Source organism: Zootermopsis nevadensis, unplaced genomic scaffold, assembly GCF_977971745.1.
Source record: "Zootermopsis nevadensis isolate Lab colony 2312 unplaced genomic scaffold, Znev_1.0 Znev_ptg000022l, whole genome shotgun sequence".
Classification (NCBI taxonomy): Eukaryota; Metazoa; Arthropoda; class Insecta; order Blattodea; family Termopsidae; genus Zootermopsis; species Zootermopsis nevadensis.
This window is the reverse complement of record NW_028259154.1, coordinates 20,412,938-20,433,227: the sequence shown is the minus strand read 5'-3', so window position 1 is coordinate 20,433,227 and position 20,290 is coordinate 20,412,938. Positions and strand designations below refer to the sequence as shown.

At 41.1% G+C, this 20,290-nt stretch overlaps 2 protein-coding genes across 9 annotated transcripts in view; both read right to left on the bottom strand.

Annotated features, from left to right (window-relative positions):
* The window catches only part of LOC110840636 (uncharacterized), a 36,403-nt gene extending 17,675 nt beyond the window's left edge, over positions 1–18,728 (bottom strand). For both annotated transcript variants that reach the window (XR_015536522.1, XM_087353706.1), the window contains exon 1: positions 18,245–18,728. Coding sequence is in view for 1 of the 2 variants with exons in the window: in XM_087353706.1 (XP_087209832.1) it covers positions 18,245–18,467 (223 nt within the window). In the remaining variant the exon portion in view is untranslated. The remainder of the gene's footprint in view (positions 1–18,244) is intronic.
* kug (FAT atypical cadherin kugelei) overlaps positions 1–20,290 on the bottom strand; it is a 488,225-nt gene that overhangs the window by 204,719 nt on the left and 263,216 nt on the right. The window lies entirely within an intron of this gene.

Genomic DNA, 20,290 nt, shown 5'->3' with positions numbered 1-20,290 from the left:
CGAGGACCGCATGGATGGGACAAGAGGTGTGCACCGGGTATTGGTTGGGAAACCTGAAGGGAAGAGACCGCTGGGGAGACCTAGACGGAGATGGGAGGATAAAGTCAGGTGAGATCTATGGGAGACAGGAGTTGAAGGAGACTGCATTTTGTTGACCAAGGACAGGGCCCGGCGGTGGGCTTTCGTTAATTCGGTGATGAACCTTCGGGTTCGGTAAGCCATCTAGTTAGTTAAGATCGAAGACTTTTCCTCTAGCCTCTGCGTCCAGACCGGTTCTGGGGCCCACCCAGCCTCCTCTACAATGGGTACCGGGGTCCTTTCCCGGGGGTAAAGCCGGCCGGGGCGTAATGCTGACCACTCACCCCCATCTAGTGCCGAATTCAAGAATGAGTAGGCGCTATACCGCCCCCCTCCAAGCGTCTACATGACGTATAATGGGACAGCTTTGCTTTACTTTACTTTTAAACATCTCTGAAACAGAGGCAAGTTTCTGTCAGAATGAAGGACGAACATCCCAAAAGTCAGCCATCGTTAAACGAAACATTTAATTCATATTACTAACTCTTAAGGAGTTGATCTGTATCTTACTAGAAAATATTCCAAAGAAAGATATATTTTTAAAACTGCCAATCGAGGTAACGTAAATAAATTTACGCGAGAAGTTGCTGGGGCATAAATCTCAGTTTAATTGGAAGTGTCCATCAGTATAAATACTTGTTTAAAGTTTAATTATATTTCTGATATGCTTCCTTCTGTACCACCAACACCTTCATTCAAAGGCGTGTGCACAAAGTTTATTAATACACGAATTTAGTGCGACTCGATCTTGTGGCACACCATTATTCAAACTATTTTTTCTGAAGAAATAAACTAATTTCTTTCAATCAACACATTTCGGTTTCCTCTTTGGATAAACATGTGAATGCAACTATATAGATCTTAATTCCGACACTAATAAATAACAGACATAGATCCTGGGTTGGGGTCCGCAGTGGCCGCGCGGTCTGAGGCTTGGGTCATCTGCCGCTTGGTCGCTGGGACCATGGGTTCCCACTCGAGCCATGGATGTCTGTCCGCGTTTTTCTGTGTTGTGCTGTCCTGTGTACAGGTAGAGGCCTCGCGACGGACCGATCCCTCGTCCAAGGAGTCCTACCAAAATGTCTATAGATCAAGCCAACGTAAAGTTAGGACCCGCAGTGCTCAGGCACTTAAAGAACGGGTCGTTCCCAGTATCCCAGTTCCTGGGTTTAAACCCTAGTGTTTAACATGTTTGAGCACGACTAACATCAGTGACCGAGCATGAATTCTTTATTCCTGGTGTTTTCATAAAACTGTCTTTAATAGCAGAAAATCGTACACTTTTCATACAATTAGTCCTTAATATATGCACACAAAGAGTACCACGTATAAAGCTCATCATCCTGTTTTCTCCACACCCCCCCTTCTCTTACTACACTTCAGATTCAAGTACGCAAGTCGTATGTATGTGTACTGTATGCTGGCAGCAAATTTACGTAGCAGGCTCGCCTATGTAATTGTTTATCTAGAATCCGACAAAGCTACGCCAACCTTGGTCGCCTTTCATTCTTTTCTCCTCTCCCGACTTTCTTACGACTCGGCGTTGTCCATTCATAGTTTTAACAGTTTTCGCTAAGGGCCACGCTGTGGCCTCTCTTTGAATAATGATGCTGTTTGTTTTTTTCATTCATAAACTGAACAGGTTGGCTTCTCGCCTTGAACCTACTCGTTCTCGCCCACGTTCTTAGTCCTCAGTTCATTCTAGTGAATTAAACTGTTATAACAGGGATGCACAATTCCCTCGCTCAGAAAACTGTCAGAAAATTCTATGCACAGTGGAAAAGTGAAACATGTGCGGGTGGAGACCGCTAACTATGAGAAAAGACGTTGTGCGCCTGCTCACATCATTAAACAATTTATGCCCGCTAATACTTATTAATAACACTGTGTCCTCACTAACATGTATACCTTGCATATTATCAACGTCCAGGCTCTCGGCGTCAGCTTCCTATGGTTATGTGGTTCCCGATAATCATCTCTGTTGTATGCATTGTGGATCTCGGCGTCTTACATTTCAATGTCAGTATGGCGGCGTTAGGCTTTGCGACGCTCGGCGTCGTGTTTCTAGCATCGTGCTAACCGGCATCCCGAATCTCACGTGATTCAAATATGGTAATGTTGGCGTTGTCACTCCGCTCGGCGTCGGTCTTCGTACTAGTTTCGAATGACATCTAAAAGTGTATCCGAGGTAATTGAGGCGTCTCTTAAGGGCGTCGTGATTACTGTCGTCGCGACGTTGCAATTGGACGCCATATTCGGGACAGATAAACCTCAGGATGTGATTGGGCACGACGCTGGAAAACCGACGCCAAGCGTCGTGACACTCGACGTCGGGTCTCCATCGTCGCTTGTAATGGCATCCGGAATATCACCTGCGATGATTCTCAAGAGATAATCATGCAGAGTTTGATGCAAATCGGTAAGACCGTTCTCGACCTATAAGCGAACAACTACATAGACCCATAATTTTAACTTCATGCATTGATAGGTCGAGCTTCGCCTTTCAAGGGTTAATCACAGGGTAATATTTCTTGACTTGATGTAACCGTGCGAGAATCTAACACCCCACCCCCCGGGTTATGTCATCGCTCAAGCTCTGATGTAGTTCATCAGCAAACACTTCTTTACTTTTTACTAATAAAAATTCCGACAGGCCTATTACGGTTAACGTCACATACACGACAATAAATCTGAAAATCTTTTAAAAATCCCCTTTTTGGTCTTATGATCTCTAATTACGCTCATGGCTAGGCTAATCCGACTTCAATTGACAAATGAGTATTCAATTAATTTTGTCTTTCTCCATTTATAATGTTGCCTGGCTTGATATCACCTCTTCACGACTAATAAATATCTTACTTCCAGTACTGGAATTGCACTAATATTTACTTTTAACCAAAACTTCATGACCATACAAATCCCACACCTCATGTAATTCAGTGCTTACTCAAAAGGCGCTATTTTATCTCACAGACTAGGTACATGTATTTATACCCGAGGATGGAGACGGAACCAGCATGCGAAACAACTTACATCTTTCTTATTCAGACAAAGGCAAAGCCATTGGAAATATTCCAATGATTCAACTGCTTCTTGTCTACCGATCTTTATCGTTGTATTTTTAAAAAACCAGACACGCTGACGTTATTATAAGGGAACGCAGCCTTGTTTAATGTATGCATGAGTCTGCAGCTGCACAAACCCAACTAAAGCATCATGACTGCACACGAGCCGCGTAACCAATCGTGATTTCTGCATCAAAACGTGAAGGGTGGAGCAAGATTGGACGATGATGAGAGATGCTTTTAAATGCATAATGCATTTATCATTTTTAACCATGAGTTATGCAAACGTAAACACTTCGCATTTTAACAACGGCTCCATAACACATACTTTCGCACAACATTGCAACCTTATTTTATTACATCTCATAACAACTTTTCGAAGGCTTTAAATAAGGCAAAAACTGCTCTAGTAAAATAAATCGTGGACTGATGATGATGGTGACCGGAATCTGACTTGTATATAAATTAAAACAGGAATGGAAGTCCTTTAGATAGAAACCCGAAGAATTAACTTTCATGGTTTATTTAACAACATTGTCAACAGCTCAAGCTACATGGTGTCGTATGATAGGATAATTATTTAGGAATAATGTGGAAAAAATATCCCGTAGAATAATTTAATGTATTATCCCAGGTGGGGCTGAGAAAATTATGAACAACCTCTGTTACGGCAGCCTGTCTCCGGGTCTAGAACTGAATCCAAGACCGTGTGATTACTGAGTAAAAGCACTAAGCAAATGGCCGCCAAGTCCCCCCGCCTTTAAAAATAAGAGAAAAGTGGTAGGACTCCTTCAATGGAAAATCAGATCATCTATCACAAAACAACACTGAAAATCGCGGACAAATACCCAAGCTTCCAGAGGGATTTGACTGGTGCCTCAATGTCTGAGCGCCCCCCCCCCCCCCCCAAGATCCCGAATTAGATCGTTTGACTGCCGAGTTCCGAATATAAATGAACACACTTCATTAAAACCAATACTAGCCCAATAACATCGATAAGATTCTCGTGGGATAAAAGTAAATGATCAAATACTTTGCTTACTACGTCACTTAATGGCCAAATTCCACCTCATTAAACTGTGAAGCTTCTAGAGTTAATGAGCTGCGGATAACTAAGTAAAATGACAATACTGGACAACGGAAATTCCCATTTCCGACTGGGGCACTAACATTAACATTTTTAGATAGCATCTAGGAAAACATAAGTTTCTTAAGTAAGTGGCAAGATCATCTGCTATTTACGTCTCCATGAATGCAATTTTAATTTACTTCCGTCATTCTCAGATATCCTGTGACAAAGTCTTTGATTTCCTAAATTAACCCACTGGTTTGTTCTTGCATCCTCTTCGCGAACATCTGCATTGTTTACTCTTGTCGGCCGTTCGCTTTTGTTGCCTTGTCCTACAGTTTGGGTTCGTTTAAACCTTATTAGGATCCGCCCGACTATGTTTTACTTCTCCTTCATGTTCCATGTGCCTGATGGCATAATGAGACAGTCTTGTATCTCATTTGTCATTTGTGCTTCATATATCTGGTCAGCAGAAACGGAAATATTCCAGGAAGGAATGTGTTTCACTGTCACGATGTGAAAAGCGAAACGCTACTACAACGTTTAATGTGGTGAAGTTCGGTAGCCCCGTTATATAACAACGTCAGTCATATATTTCATAATTGTTACCAACTACAAGGCTGGACTTTCAAACCGAAACTCTGCGGGTGGAATTTAAACCTCAAAGGGGTATCTAATCCTGCGTGTATAATGTGCGCATGTGCTTAAAATTACAAACAAAGCAGAAGCTGGCCAAAATATAACGTCTTTCTTGCGTTAATTTCTGCCACGGATTGCAATTGAACTGAAGTGTCACATAAAATTTATTTTAAATATATATGATGATCTGAAGAGACCAATTAATTGGGGTATGCTAGTTTGTTATAATTCACTTCAGATACTTCTAATCGCACCACTTTATTTCCAAAATATTAATATTATGACAACTAATTTTTAAGGTAGTATATTTTCGTCATATTGTGAATTAGGTTAATATTTTAATATTTTCCGTCAAATCACAATTTTAATAAGATAATAAAATATTTAAAATATCATTTCACGTTCCGCATCGAATGATCGATTTACAAATTGGAACGTCTCTTACGACATGTTTTATATTTTATTATCTTATTAAAATTGTAATTTGACGGAAAATATTAAAATATTAAAGTAATTTTTAATCACTTTTAAAAGTCTGAAACAAGACTTGATGCTCTCAAAAAAGGACATAAATAATATAAGTCCAATAAAGTCTTCTCGGACGGTCAGCTGTGTAAGAACGGCATAAGAAGTATTGGAAGACCGCCATGGGTATAAATAGGCCGTGTGTTCCGTTCCACTCATCACGCCAACTTTGAAGAGAGACGCAGAGACAGTATCCGAAACGTCGGATAACAACGTCATTCTCACACGGCTTATCACCCGAGAAGATTTCATTCATTGCATTCAGTCGTCATGAGAACTTACGAGCGTCTGAAAACAAAGTAAGTTGAGAAATGAACGGTGTCACATAACAAGGAATTTGATTTATACGCATCACTTGATGTAATCAGGTTAGTTAAACGAGGGAAGTTATGCAGTAGAGCCGAATACCAAATCAAATTACGTAATTTTTAGTTTAGAATCGTCGAAGTGGATCAAACATTAGACCGAAACGCGATTTCCATGCATATTAGAGTGAATCAAAAAATAAACATGAAAGAGTTAATATATTTTCTTTCTCACAAATAAATCTAATCTGTCGTGGCATGCTTACTCATTCATTCAGGAGCAGAGATGAACAGGGGGTAAACAGAAGGTCGACCACAGATGATACAAGCGGGAATGAGTGCTTCAACGCTCCAAATTGATGATGTAAAGTGTGGAGACCATATTTACATTCGTGTCTGGCGGGGCACAGACATTGAGTCAGTATTTACATTGCTTTGAAGTGTACGGTAATATTTCGTACCCCTGGATAAGAGGATGACACAAGCGGTGTGTCCGTGTGCTTTGCCACTAAACGCAATACAACGCCATCATCGACTTCAGCTCTAACAAAATACATCAACCGGGTTCATTCATTATCAAATTAAAGCCCACGCCTATGTGATCGTTTGGGTGGTTGTGATGAAGTGGTTCCCTCATGTGACGACTATACTAAATGCAGTGCTGGTTCAAAAATACACCCACCTTTTTCGTTTTACTTTGATTTTGGGGTTAAATTTTATGGTCCTCAAATTGAAATTTAAAACCTGATTTTTCCAAGGATGACATCAGGATAAATGGTCCTAAACATTTGGTGCACAGAACACTACAATAAAACAAAGAAATGTTTACCCATATTTGTTCACAAGTTCCTTTTTCCACGTTTCACGTTTAAGAAAAGTCACAAAAGACCGAGGCAATGATGTATCAACATTAATTTTAGGAAAGTCACCTTTATGGTCATTCTTCTTTAATTCTTGACACTGCTCGCACAAAACCAGGTTTCACTATGACAAACGTGAGCATTATCTATCTGAAATGTCACGAGAACGCCAACTATGACCTCAATTTATTATTCAAGATACTGTCACTTCCTCTGTCAAACACCTAATGATTTATGAATTCCACTAACCGTCAGCCGACGGTTCTGTTCCGATCAGGAAAGCAGACAAACACACATTCTTCAAGAGCGCAAAATTGGACACAACATTAACAAAAATATGTACTGTTACATTTAAACCTTGACCACAAACTATCGCACTGAATTAACAATTACTGCAATACATACAGTTAAGTGCAATTCTTTAACATTTCAGAACTAGCAACGCACTCTACAGGATCTTTTAAGGCTATTCTGCAATATTATTACTGAATAGTTTAATATCTGAGATAAGTGCACGGGTTTTTTATATATATATATATATATATATATAGGCGCAGTCTTGAAACTTTCCGATCGCACCTCGTATAGTGGAAGGACTTTGTCTTAAACATCATTTCAATAGTGAAAGAGATAGACGCTACAAAATATTAGAAAGATGAAAAGAGAATGATGTATGATATCAGGAAAAACTACAGTCATTCACTAATTACACTACCACATCACGACACGCTCACTTCCAAAATATAATTTACTAGAAACAGTTACACTTCCAAAAGGTAAATAAGTAGCCATGCGATACGTCAACAAGACAAATTATTAGTTTCTATACGATTCAAAAAAAAAAAATAAACTTGCACGGAAATTCGCAACAATTATTACGAACCCTTGAACGCCATGTGAAACTGGCATGAGAGATTTGTAGTTCTTTCTCATACTTTGAACAGTTTAATAAAGCAGCTCAATACACACTTGCCGTTAAGAAATATCTTACAGAATGTTCGCTAAGAAAATAAACTTCAACTTTACAAGTCCTCGCATGCAAACAGCTGTGGCAAACAATTCAATACGTTAGAATTAAATTGAATATAAAGATCGTCCAACTTAAGTGGGAAATCTAATTAGTGCACATATCCTTATGTGAGAGGCGGTCTTTTCTACTGTCAGTAACGGCTTTTTTGTTCTCAGAACAGCAAACACGCCATGTTTATGTCTGATATAAGGTTTCGGCACATGGATCTATACCTGTATTCAGATCAAGAAATTTCGAAAGCAAGAACATAAACCAACGCCCTGTAGGTCGTGACGCCGTGCAGTCTTGTTGGCGATCACTGCCATCGGCTACTCAGTGAATATTCTGCTTTACTAAAATCCGGTCTCCATCTTCTACTCTCCCAAGTTACCATATCCTTACCTAACCAAACGTCCTGTCGTAAGCATGTTGCACCCTTACTCCCACATTACCGAACGCATGAAACACGAGTGGGCAGGTTACATACGCCACACCTTTACTCCAACACTGCAGGTGTACTGGGCCAAAAACCGGTCCAGCTGTCATCGTACTGGAGATTGGAGGGCAGTAAAACACATTGAACTTGTTCTGCCATAGACTCCACTCCCTTCTTACGCCGCTGCCAGTCGTACTGTGGGCACATTCTCTTATGTTCGTGCTGTAATGGCAACAAGATAATTGCAGGGTCACGGGTGGAGGTGCAAATGAGATTATTACGTTTGGTAGGACTCCATGAACAGAGGAGGGCAAGGGGTCGTAACACGGAACAGCACAACACAGAGAATACGGATAGTAAATTCGTGCCTCGTCGGATTCAAACCCACGGTCCCAGTGTTTGATTGGTCAATACCCATGCACTGGACGGCGCGCTCACTGTAATAGGCCTTCTGTACTCTACCCTAATATTATTAATGTGATTCAGACCAGGTGCTGAAGGCATTCCCTGGTTTTATGGAATTCGGAAATCCTTCATAGTGATCAGAAACCTGGCCGTACAATCCTACTTGAAGACAGACCTATCAAGTCATCCTCACGCTGCATCCGTTTTAAAGATTTGCTGATACTTATTTTTATGGCCGTCTAACGGACGGTTTCAAAAGTTGGAAATTCACCAGCGCCTTGAAAAATAAAAACAGTAGAAATTATGAAGTTCCGTATTTCTCCGTTACTTTATTTTCTTCGAGTAGAAATATTGTCATATCTTTCTTCCAAGACACCTTTAGTGATTAACTTTTAACTCGGGATAACAGATCAAGTTTCACATTTACACAACAGATATAATTATAATTCTTACATACTTCAATTTTCAGGCTTTATGAAACGAGGTGAATAGTCTACATATTAAGGTGCATGCAAGAACGCATAAATGCATACATACATGTAAGAGTGTGTGTGTGTATTTTCATACATTACTTGAAGAAAATTCGTTGTTTTCCAACAAAACATTTCGGTAAGTGAAAATTTAACGGACTGATATCATTCAAAACAACCAAGAGATGACAAGAGTGACACATGACATATTAGAATTAACATCAACATTCTGACAAAAATTAATATAATGGATGTACAAACGGGTCCATACGAAAACGAACAAGACAAAAAATTCAACAAAAATTCTCCTAGAGACGATCACAATCAGACAAGAAAAGCCAAAGTGCCACTGCTACGAGTAACCCAGAACCATACTTTATGCCAGTTATTGTCAAACATGTATAAATACATTTTAATTCTAATGGGTTGCCACAAGGATCCTCGTAACACAGCTTCGGAATCCCAGGCATCGATTGATCAACAGCATTTGCCGACTAAACAACATATTCGTTGAAATAATCCAGAAACATTTCCATTTCCTCATATGTGAATATGTCAGTTCAACCTTCACTCTCCCCCCCCCCCCCCCCCACAACCTAGTTCTCTATCCGGTGCGTTCCGCAACACAGATAAGGACACTGAAATGACATCTGAAAGTGATTTCATTGGAGCTCCAAAGGAAGGAACAGTAACTTGGTGGTGCTGTGATCACGTTGTTAAACATCCGTTAAGTGTCAATGAGACAAGATTGTTTACCAAAGTCTTGCGCTACCAGTCTCTGGAATTTCAATAAATTAAACTAATATATTTAAAGGACTAGTAACTACAAAATGCTTACAACTGTCTGACAGAAGATTATTGACAGATAACATTAATAATAATGCTGCTGATGACAATTATATCAACAACCATGTTCAATTGGAACTGTTGCAAAGAATATCAATAACGGCACCAAACATCTGCAATAAACTACTGACAAACAATTGAAAAGCCACTGGTAATAGAAATCTGCGTCACAGACTGCAAAATTGTAAATGATAATATCCCATTACAACGAAAATTGCTCATTTTTACAGAGAAACAACTGAGCGCGCGTAACAGACAATAACTATAGGTTATATACGTGTACTCGAAACATCCCGTACTAATCGTTCAAGTCCAGCCGTCATGTAGAATTAATAGTAACAGGCAAAAATTATAAAAGTAACGTTTCCAAATAAGTACTAAGATAAAAAAAAAGTGGACAGTCAGAAAGGAACAGCCGAAATATGATCTTAAAATAAGTCACTGAGAGCCTCCTTCCAAATCCTTACCTACTCACAAACCCAATCGATCAGATGAATCTCGTGGTTTTGTTAAAATAGATAAATCGCAAAGGTTGTTTAAAATCTGAATTTTTTTTTTTTTTGGGGGGGGGGGGGGGATTACAGAGTTCCTGGTTAGTTACTAGACCCCCGCAGTGCCAACTACTGTACTGACAGCGGCAACCACAATAGTTTGTCTAATTGTAGCATTGCAACACCCATCTCCACGTTCATTAATCACAATTTGGTACTCCAGATGTAGGTAATGCACTGCGGGCAAAATGAACCAATTTCGTGACTAAAAAGGAAAGAAGCTCAAATATTTATTCCCGTGAGGCCGAGCATGCAAACATAATCCCCATCCCACCCTTTGTCAACATTTCACACTCACATTCGGCCGAATAAATGTCGTCCGTGGGGGATACACGGCTTCATATGGGTATGCGAGGTCCATAGAGAAGTAAATAAAATCTGTATACAAATAAAATTCTGTTTGACGCGTTGATGAATACTTGGTTGCGCTCACTTGAATCAGCTGGTATTTCTCGTTGTACTGAAACGATACCAGACGGTGATACAAAACGGGCGGGAAATAAATGTGGGAGAATGGAGGGGGGAAAAGGAATGGTAAACAAAATCATTTACCCTGTAACATTTCGTAATACGCTGGCTTTAAATGTTGCCCTCTTTCACCAAATTCCAACGACGACCACCCTTTCTCAGCTGTCCGCAACTACTTATTCAATATACTCCCAAATAACTCAACCCCCCCCCCCCCCGGTATCTGGGTGTCGGTAGCCAAGATTCCAAAATCTAATTAGCTTAAATATTCCAAATTACGTCGAATTAAATTGAAAATAGAAACAAAACTTTTCAAACTCATATATTTCTACGGAGAATGTGACGGGAATCTAAAGCTACTTATAATTAGTGTATCAACGTCCACATCTGTGTACATTGTGTATGGCCATTTTAAGGTGTAGCAACACCTTAAACAATATTTATCCTCTTCCAAACCAACAACTTTCACCCAGCTCCACTAACAAAACTAAAATTCTCTATAGGTGCCATCGCGGTAGATGGTTCTGGATTTTAGAAACAATTCTGTAAGCGCACCCCTTCTTTGTGGATGGTAGAAGCCTTGATAGCAACCCTCCGCTAAATAACATAGTCCCAGGTTCATGCACCAATATATCTGTATTTATCACGCACATCGACGGTAGACAGAAGGGGTTGTCCCATATAGAAGCCAACCATCCCAAAAGGCGAGCAGCAATCCAGTTCGCACCGACATCCCTGTTACGATAACAACCCTCTCTCTCCTGAACTCCACCCTCGAACAACCCTTTAGCAACCAGCGTCATAATCCGATAATTGCATAAACCGTCCCCAACAGACTAAACAAACATAATCCTATTAAATGGCAATTACATACCGCTATTTTCGTAATTCAGTAGGATTTTCATGGCAGGTGGAGGCTGATATTAGATCTATGTTTTTAATAATGGAGAAACTTGAATGCTGTTTTTTATATTCAGTTACAACGCACTAAAAGAAGCAATATTATTTTATTTCGTATTCAACGCCACCTAACTCGACCAGGGGTTAATTTAGTTAGCTGTGTCATTTGACACAAAACTGCGACAAAACAAACCACTGAACACGAATACGAAAGCAAGGCGAATTTTCCATCTGAAGTTCTGTATGCCGCGTCGGAACTCTGGAAGGTGAGTCTGCACACAGTATGAAACCAGACCACCGTTCGCATTAAACATATTGGAAACTGATATAAGTAGGAAAGTTCAAGAACTTCGGAAACACAATAAGTAATCAAATGAGGTTCGTGATGAAATTGCCTTGCTTCCAAGAATCCTTTATCTACTCGTCTTACTTCCAAGAAACCGAATACAATTACGCATGCAGCCACATTCATTTTCAAAGGGTCTCTCGAAAGTACAGAAGATAATTTAAAAAGTTAATCCATTACAATGTTACCTAATGTCGCAGTTCAAAAGCTGGCACTACTGCGACGTATTCAGCATGTTCCAAGTCCGAGTGAGGTCAGGCGTCTTAATTAAATTAATTTTTCCTAAGTCCACCCACAGGAAAATCTTAATGTCGTAAAATAAGGCATAAAAGCCTCCTTCCATATCCCTACCATTCAACGTTACGTAATATATTGTCAATAGAAACACGTCGAGACTGAATGTCGTTGAGTGGTTATCACCCCCTCTTCGTATTCGGGAAGCCCCGAATACAATTCTTGGCCTGAAGATCGGCAATTCTTTCTGACAAAATGTTCGTGGTCTTTTTCAGTCACTTCAGGTAAATGACGGGATATTTTGCGTAATCGATAAATTGATGTTCAAATTTCAACGATAATTAAGTGTCACAGCAAACCGATGCCAATCCAAATTAAATCTACTCGAGAACTTTTGTTGAAACCTCAGTAACAAAGTTTATCGAAGTAAATTCACACATTCGGGCATATAACATGCGGACGGACTAAGTACGCATTTCATGCAAACGGCTATAAAACTTGGATGTCTTTAAATTATGGATTCGAATAACGTGGCGGGGGGATAGGTTTTAACAGCGAGACTGACCACAGTGACACTTCACAGCTTACTACGCAAACCTGCGATGGTTTATATATGAATAAAGGGGAAAAAGGGAAAGGCCCTTTCTCATCCCACATAAAACACAGGAGAAGGGGGTTTAATAATTAGGGCAGCCATTTGAAATTAAAAATTTAATGACGTGACAGAAGACGTCTCTCGTAACGCCGCGGTCCCCCTCCTCCCCCCCTCTCTCTCAGTTGTGACATACCGTTACATATTATAAATAATAAACCACCGCGACCGGAAACATTTTGTACGCCATGGCGAGCATTTTCTTTACGCTCTGTATGTACGATGTATGTGACTGTTCCGGAGAGAACAGAAGAGCGAGACAGAAGAGTTGAATAAAGGCCAAAAGCTCCCCCGAGGAAGAACACAGACAAGCCATATGTTAAAAGAGAAACTACAGGAAGCAAGTAGGGGGGGTGAGGGGCAGTCTGGTCCATGACGCGTGCATCCAGCTTCAGAACTTCCGCTACTCGGCTCTAGCAAGCACAAGAGAAGGCGGGCAGTATGCACACTGCTCGATGTGGCTGGGTGTGACAGGCAATCGACAGTGCCAAAGACGCGATTAGACCGACACTCACTTACGTCACAAACTTATCTGAACATAACTTGCGTTACAAAATATATGATATCACATTCCACCTACAGGTGCTATATGATCTAGGCCTCTACTCTAGTCTATGAACACCAGTGGCAAACGCCCCAACCCGGCTAGCAGTTCGTTACGACACCACACTACAGTCCACAGACCAGGAGAAAAGCCCTGATAGGAATTCGATATACGAGCATGCGCAAGATTTCGCGGTGAGTGACGACTCATGCTAAAAGCATTCGTTCCACAACCACTGAACGAACAATAGACGACAGGCTTTCATGTGTTCTAATGGGTATAGCTTTAAGATTACCTCACAGGGGCACAGCGATTTAATCTAGAATATTATCACAACACCCGCAAAACACATTAGAGGTGCAAGCTACTCGTAACGGCTTGATGTTTTCAGTCTGTGTGTAGTAGCGTAAAAAACTGACGTATCACACTTCCCACCAATAGCAGCCCTCTAGTCCAGCTGATAAGTAACATTCCCCCCGTAACGCACCAGAAACGACTTCCGGCCGCATAGCTTTTCTCGTGATCTGTGGACAGTAGAGACACGGAAATGCTTACTATACGACACAACAGCAGCATCTTAATATTTACATATCTTCGCACTGTGGCGCGAATGTTGGGGGGGATTTAACAATACTGCATTTCTGCACGCCCTGACTTCTAGACGCTTGGTGACGGGAACAATTGAAGCTCGTCAGAGTACGCCCTTCCCCAGAAGTTTGTTATTTCATCTCTCCTGTGGTTAAATATCTTCAGTCATCTTTTCAACACAGCATGAAAGTAATCAAAATTCTCTCCAACTTAGGCCTGTAAACTTTGACTAATCTGAGATACAAGGTTACCACGGCAGTGAAAATTGTCCATACCAAAACGTATTTGGCAGAAGTTGAATGTCTTGATGAGATATGTGCTTTGTATTATGATACAATCTTCAGCGAGATAAACTTTTTTTCGAAAACAGTAATTAAGGCTTATATAAAGTGAGGATAACATAACCGACCGGAATGAAAATTAATTGATATATGCGCCACGACCTGGAATATAACGCAACTTCGTTCAGTGGCCTTGAAGACAGACAATAAACATACATTATACATTTATTTTAAATGTTTTGCGAATGATATGGAAGCATGTAATCTCACAAAAACACGCGTTTCTCTCGGTGAAGGACAACCACTGTCACGGAGAATGTTAAGACAAACAAAATATCTGGGGATAGAAGAGGGTATAATAAACAGAGAACTTCCTGTGCTCTGGGCTTGTTGGTGCAGGCAAGATCCCTAGCTTTCTGGCCAATAAGGAAATGGAAACACTGTATGTGCACAGAACGCGAGGAACAAGAGACAACGAAGGAAAGATCACGGAAATGAAACAAGGGAGAGAAATTAATGAGGGAATGAATAGCCCTGGGCCATGAAGACTTAGCCAGGGCCTTTATGTTAAGTTTTCTTGTAACGCACAGTTTCGTAGCGCGCTGTCTGGAAGAATCTCCTGTCTTTTCGAGATGTTCAACCGACTTTTGAAACTTACCAGATTAATTACAATGTATCTGTAAACGCACTTATTTCCAACTATAAAAGTGACAGTGGAACCACGGTTCCGGAGAATTTGACGTAAATACGTCTATACGGAAAGGAAGTTTATATATTGGCTTTATTCTAAATATTTCCTTTATACATGCTTTACGATTGCGTAAAGTTTGATTAAGACATTGCTTATTTAACTTGAATTAGTTACGCTTAAGATGGGTCTGTGGTAGATGAATGTAATGTAAAGTAATGTATTTTAATGTAATGTAACGAAATGTAATGTAATGTAACGTTCCTAGGTAACAACAATTCCGAGTAAACACGACGTTCCCTAGGTACACCTGTTACACTTTTTCGTTTCCCTTTTTCGTTACACTTTTTGCCGAATGACCCTTCCTTATAGACGTATTTACATCAAAAACACATATTAGCTGCAAAATTCGTAACTCGCTACTGTTAATTCCAAACTGCGGGCAGTTTCAGGGGTAGTGTGTAAGTTACACTTCGATATTTTTCCTGTCGGTGTTTGTACGCTAATTGAAATCTAAAGGCAGAGGAGATGCTTGGTAACCACGGAATTCTTCAAGATTACCCGGAGTCGGGGCCCAGGTGCCTTTAGCGCCGTGGAACCAGTCTATAAAAATTTGCATTCCGTTTCTTGTTTCGGTCAAAATTAACATCTTAAATTTCTGTTGCATAGAATTTAAATGTTTATACTCTTTGCCTACCCAAGTCTTCGCAGTTGCCTTTATCGGTACATAAAAAATCAATAACGTCGGAGAGTCACTATTACATACTTTTTAATTACACACCTTTCGCTTCGCTCAAGTCTGCTCCAACTTGACACAGCACGGCTTAAAATAAGTACGTAAGCAGTTTCTTACTTCCGTACAGCTAAACACTTAAATTATGCATTCCCAGTTTACAGGGAGCTGAAACAAGGGAAGAATGTTTCCTGATCATATTTTAATTAACCTGTGGTGAGTTTTAGAGTCTTCAATAATTTGTATTATATTTAGTAACGTGTAAAAATTTGCTAAATAAAAGTCTTCGTTTACGTTACGCCTGACTCCATTCTACTGCAAATTCCTTGCTCTTTCTTTCAAATATTTGTTATCGACACCTCCATCCTTTGACTTCGACCCTCCTGAACATGAGACAGATGAGAAAGAAAAACCTTAAATTTTAAAAACTGGTACCGAAAATCCATCGATCTATTTTAGGCATAATTATGAGCCCGGATCCTTTTTATCGTCTGGCGTAGGCATGCATTCTAAGTTCGATTCGGCTTCAGACTACCGTAGCGACTGCACGAATGGAAGCATAATGTTAAGGGGGAATGGTCCCGAAATGGCAGCCAATTCTGAAGTCTGGCAGTCGCTACTGCTTAAACTGTGCGTGCGTGTGTGTGTGTGTGAGGGAGCGAAAAAGAGAGAGATTGGGGCGGGTCACAAGACACAGGCTTCCTCTGGAGCTGGTTCAAAATAATTCATCTCTCTTCCCCCTTCGTGGCCCATCTATCTCCATCTTTTTCACTCGCACACTCTGCCCTCACTTTACCCTTATATATTGTATTTCTGACTCGTTTCCATCTCCTCTTCCCTTCTCTCGTTCTCAGTACTCATCTCCACCATCCACCTCCCTACTCGATGCAATGGTCACATGGGGTAGCATATTCCCTGTAGACTCCTTTAATCTATCTCTTTGGACTATTCCCTTATCTTCACTGCTGTTCGTATATCTCTACTTCCTTTGGCTCACATACCTCGCTTTGAATCACGTATATATACGTATATAGAAAAAACAAATGGCTTATTCCAAGGGTGTGAATTATTATACAAAGAATAGACAGAGGAGGCCCGTTATTACCTCCAAAGGAAGTTTTATTTTTGTTTGCGACTAGCTGCGGGATGTCGAAGGGGCGCCTCGAATTTCACTGGAAACAGGCGAGACTCAGGCGGAGTTTTAGGACATTTTTAATTTGAATGAAATAAAAATTGTTCCTATGTTAATAAACAGCATATATCCCATATTAACGCCAGTGTGTACCGACTTCTTCCGTATTTATTTATTTCCTATTGTGTCCTGACAGGGAAGAGACCACCTGGAAAGCCTGAAAGTGGATGAGCGTATATCATTACCACCACCGTTACACACCTAGGCAGGCTGAGAGCAGAACATTTCTATTCAACACCACGTAGGATCTATCTATTCTTTGGAGACGTCATTCCGTGGGAAAGTAATTAATGCGACCCCAAGAATAGAAGCAGTAATTCCAATGAAAGGTGCTTGTTCATCGCGATTATAATATCTAACTCCATGGACCAGACTCTTCTTGAGAAGCTGAGAGTCGCTTGGCTAATAAGGAATCCCAGGCTCTTCTTAGAAGCAACAGGCTCATCGCCATGTCCTAGGGTCTTCAGAAGCCAATAGTACGCTCCCCGTATTTTATGGAACCAAAAGGTCCACTGCCGCGTTCACGTGTACATCACGTGGTACTGCTCCTTATAACAGATTCCTGACCCCCTGTCAAAGTCATTATTAATGATTATCAATTCCTACCATGGAAGGTAAGAATTCTTTGTCACTACCATGCTTCCAGTTAGAATCATTTTGGAAAGTAGGCTCAAGACGAATATCTAAAGGAATCGCTAGTCGCGACCCTAACAGCACAAAAGCTGGCCAAATGAACGAAGGATTCAGGGAGGAGGGTAAGGTTAAAAAACTTGATATTTTGCCAAGCACATAAACACTTCACCCGACTGTACCGCTCAGCTCTCCATCTGCTTCTGCCGTACCACCAAAAACTTTTAACATGGGCCAACAGACCCATCCAAAAACAGTTAAACGTGGATGGGGAAGAGACAATATTGAATTCAGGAGAGAGACGGAAGACAGCGATTGATATAGGAGAAAAGGAAATCAGAAAATATATGAAGATCACCAGAAAACAGCATGACGGCTCTCCATTTAAAAGTCAAATAAAACAACAAACAGCCAGAGACCCACCCTCGCGGACAGAACCCTAACCTGAAGCTGCTGTTTGTCTCGAGCATCGGAAGACATAAAGCGTCAGGGGTTTGCACAAATCAATTCATAGTACAGGTAGCCCTCGATTTACGCCGGGGATGCGTTCCTGGACGAACCGGCGTAAACGGAAATTGAAACTCTTCTGTAATGTAAATTAATGGGAAGTCAATGACATGCGTTCCCAGCACCCAACCATTGACGAGCAATATAATGGCATTACATTTAAAGCTCTGAAATAATGTAAATAAAATAAAGGGAATTTAAAAAATATATTTTATACACTTACCCGGTGTCCTACGGGAGCGATTAAATGCGAGCGGTGCGAGTTGCGTGGGTGAAGCGGAAATATCAAACTGGCTGTTTGTGTGGCGCTGTCCTATGTTACAGCGAAGCGGTCGGCGGCCAAAGTTCAAGATCAAATATTTTGATATTTTCGCGCAGGTCGCTGCGCTGGCCAATAAGGCGCATGCGCAAGGAAGCTCTGACTGTGCAGTACAGGGAAGGGGCATGCGCAGGAAGGCCGTGTGTTTCTCTCACGTAGGACACAACAAGCTATTCCCTTATGTCATATGACACCACATGCTCCTTATGCAGCTCGCACAGCTCGCTTCTTATCGCTTACGTAGGACATTGCCTTACAACCGGTAATTCGTTGGTCCCCGCGATTTGACTGCCATTCTTTCATGTTATTGATGTGTACATGTGTGCATAAAGGCAAACTCGCATACGAGGTGCGATCGGAAAGTTTCCAGACTGCGCCTATAAAAACCCGTACACTTATCTCAGGTATTAAATTAATCCATCACCCTCGAAGTAGTTCCCCTGGGAGTGAACACAACGATCCCAGCGCCGCTGCCAAGCCTGGAAGCATCCCTGGAAATCTTTCTTTGTCAGCCTGTCAAGCACCATCTGCGATTCTGCCTGAATCTCTTCTATCGTGTCAAATATCCTTCCCTTTAGCTGAATTTTCATCTTTGGGAAGAGGAAGAAGTACACGGAGCTAAATCCGGCGAATAAGGAGGGTGCGGGATGACGGCCATGGTGTTTGAGGCCAAAAACTGCCGAACTTTGAGGGCGGTGTGCGCTGGCGCGTTGTCATGATGCGTCGCATGTGGAGTTCTTCCTTTAGAATCAGCTGACAGGTCCCATAGCCTATCCCAACAATGTCGCACAAGTCGTTCATGGTACGACGTCGATCTTCGTGAATGGCCTGCCGAATCTTCGTAACATTTTCGGGCGTTGTGCTCGAAGATGGTCGTCCAGAACGCTCGTCATCATCGACAGAGGTTCGGCCATTTTTAAAACGTGAATGCCACACAAAAGTTTGTGCACGACCCATTGCAGACTCCCCAAATGCTTGCTTTAGCATTTCATAGGTTTCCGTAGCCGTTTTGGCGAGTCTTTGGCAAAATTTGATACACACGCCATTCCGAAATCGCAGGAGGGTCGGTGTAATGCACTACCAAAACGCCCGTAACTAAGAAACAAATGCTAATTCGATGATGCCGGCTGGCACACTGATTCACTATGAATGTAGGCCGCACCCCCTAGCGGCAGAAGCTCGTACTACATCCGGTTCGCCCTCTATTGACACAGTCTTGAAACTTTCCGCTCGCACCTCGTATGCATATAGTTGGTTTAGTATTTTATATTACGAAGCTAGTATATTATCATTCGCAAAGCATCTACAGTACGGTTACTACTGATTTAAATGACTAATTGGTATAAACTCTAACATTACCTTAGAAACTTATTTGAAAATATTTCACATTACCTACCCTCCATTTTCCTAACTTTAATTATGACATACGTATCACAGTTCAGTATTCTAGAGTGGTATTAGAACGCCGGGGGTACGCCTTTTATGTGCTAGTTGGTCCGCATTCACATAAAAATCTGAAAACGTACAGCAGCAATAGAAATTAAACAGATGAAGTCGAGCGAAACGAATGCTAGAATTATACAGTCCTGTCTCTGAGAACGTATAACACATATGCATGCAAACCCAATGGCAAACGAATCTACTGCAGCCAATAAAACTTCAAACTATTAACGTGATCTTTCCCCATAACTGACTGCACATTCATAAAACCTAACGTCTCGGAAACTTTAATCAGAAGACACGATCGGACAACTGCCAACAAGAGGCTGCAATATGAGTGGCAAAGTACGAACGTTAATATGTTTCGTTACATGAAAGAAAGGCTGTGGAAATAATTAATTTATAGACGTTTTGTTCGGATCATTCAAATGTTCGGTTCAAACACAAATCTGTCTCGAATTCTGCCGATTTGTGTGTATCGTTTCGTTGCTTGTTTTACCAAGTCCCTCC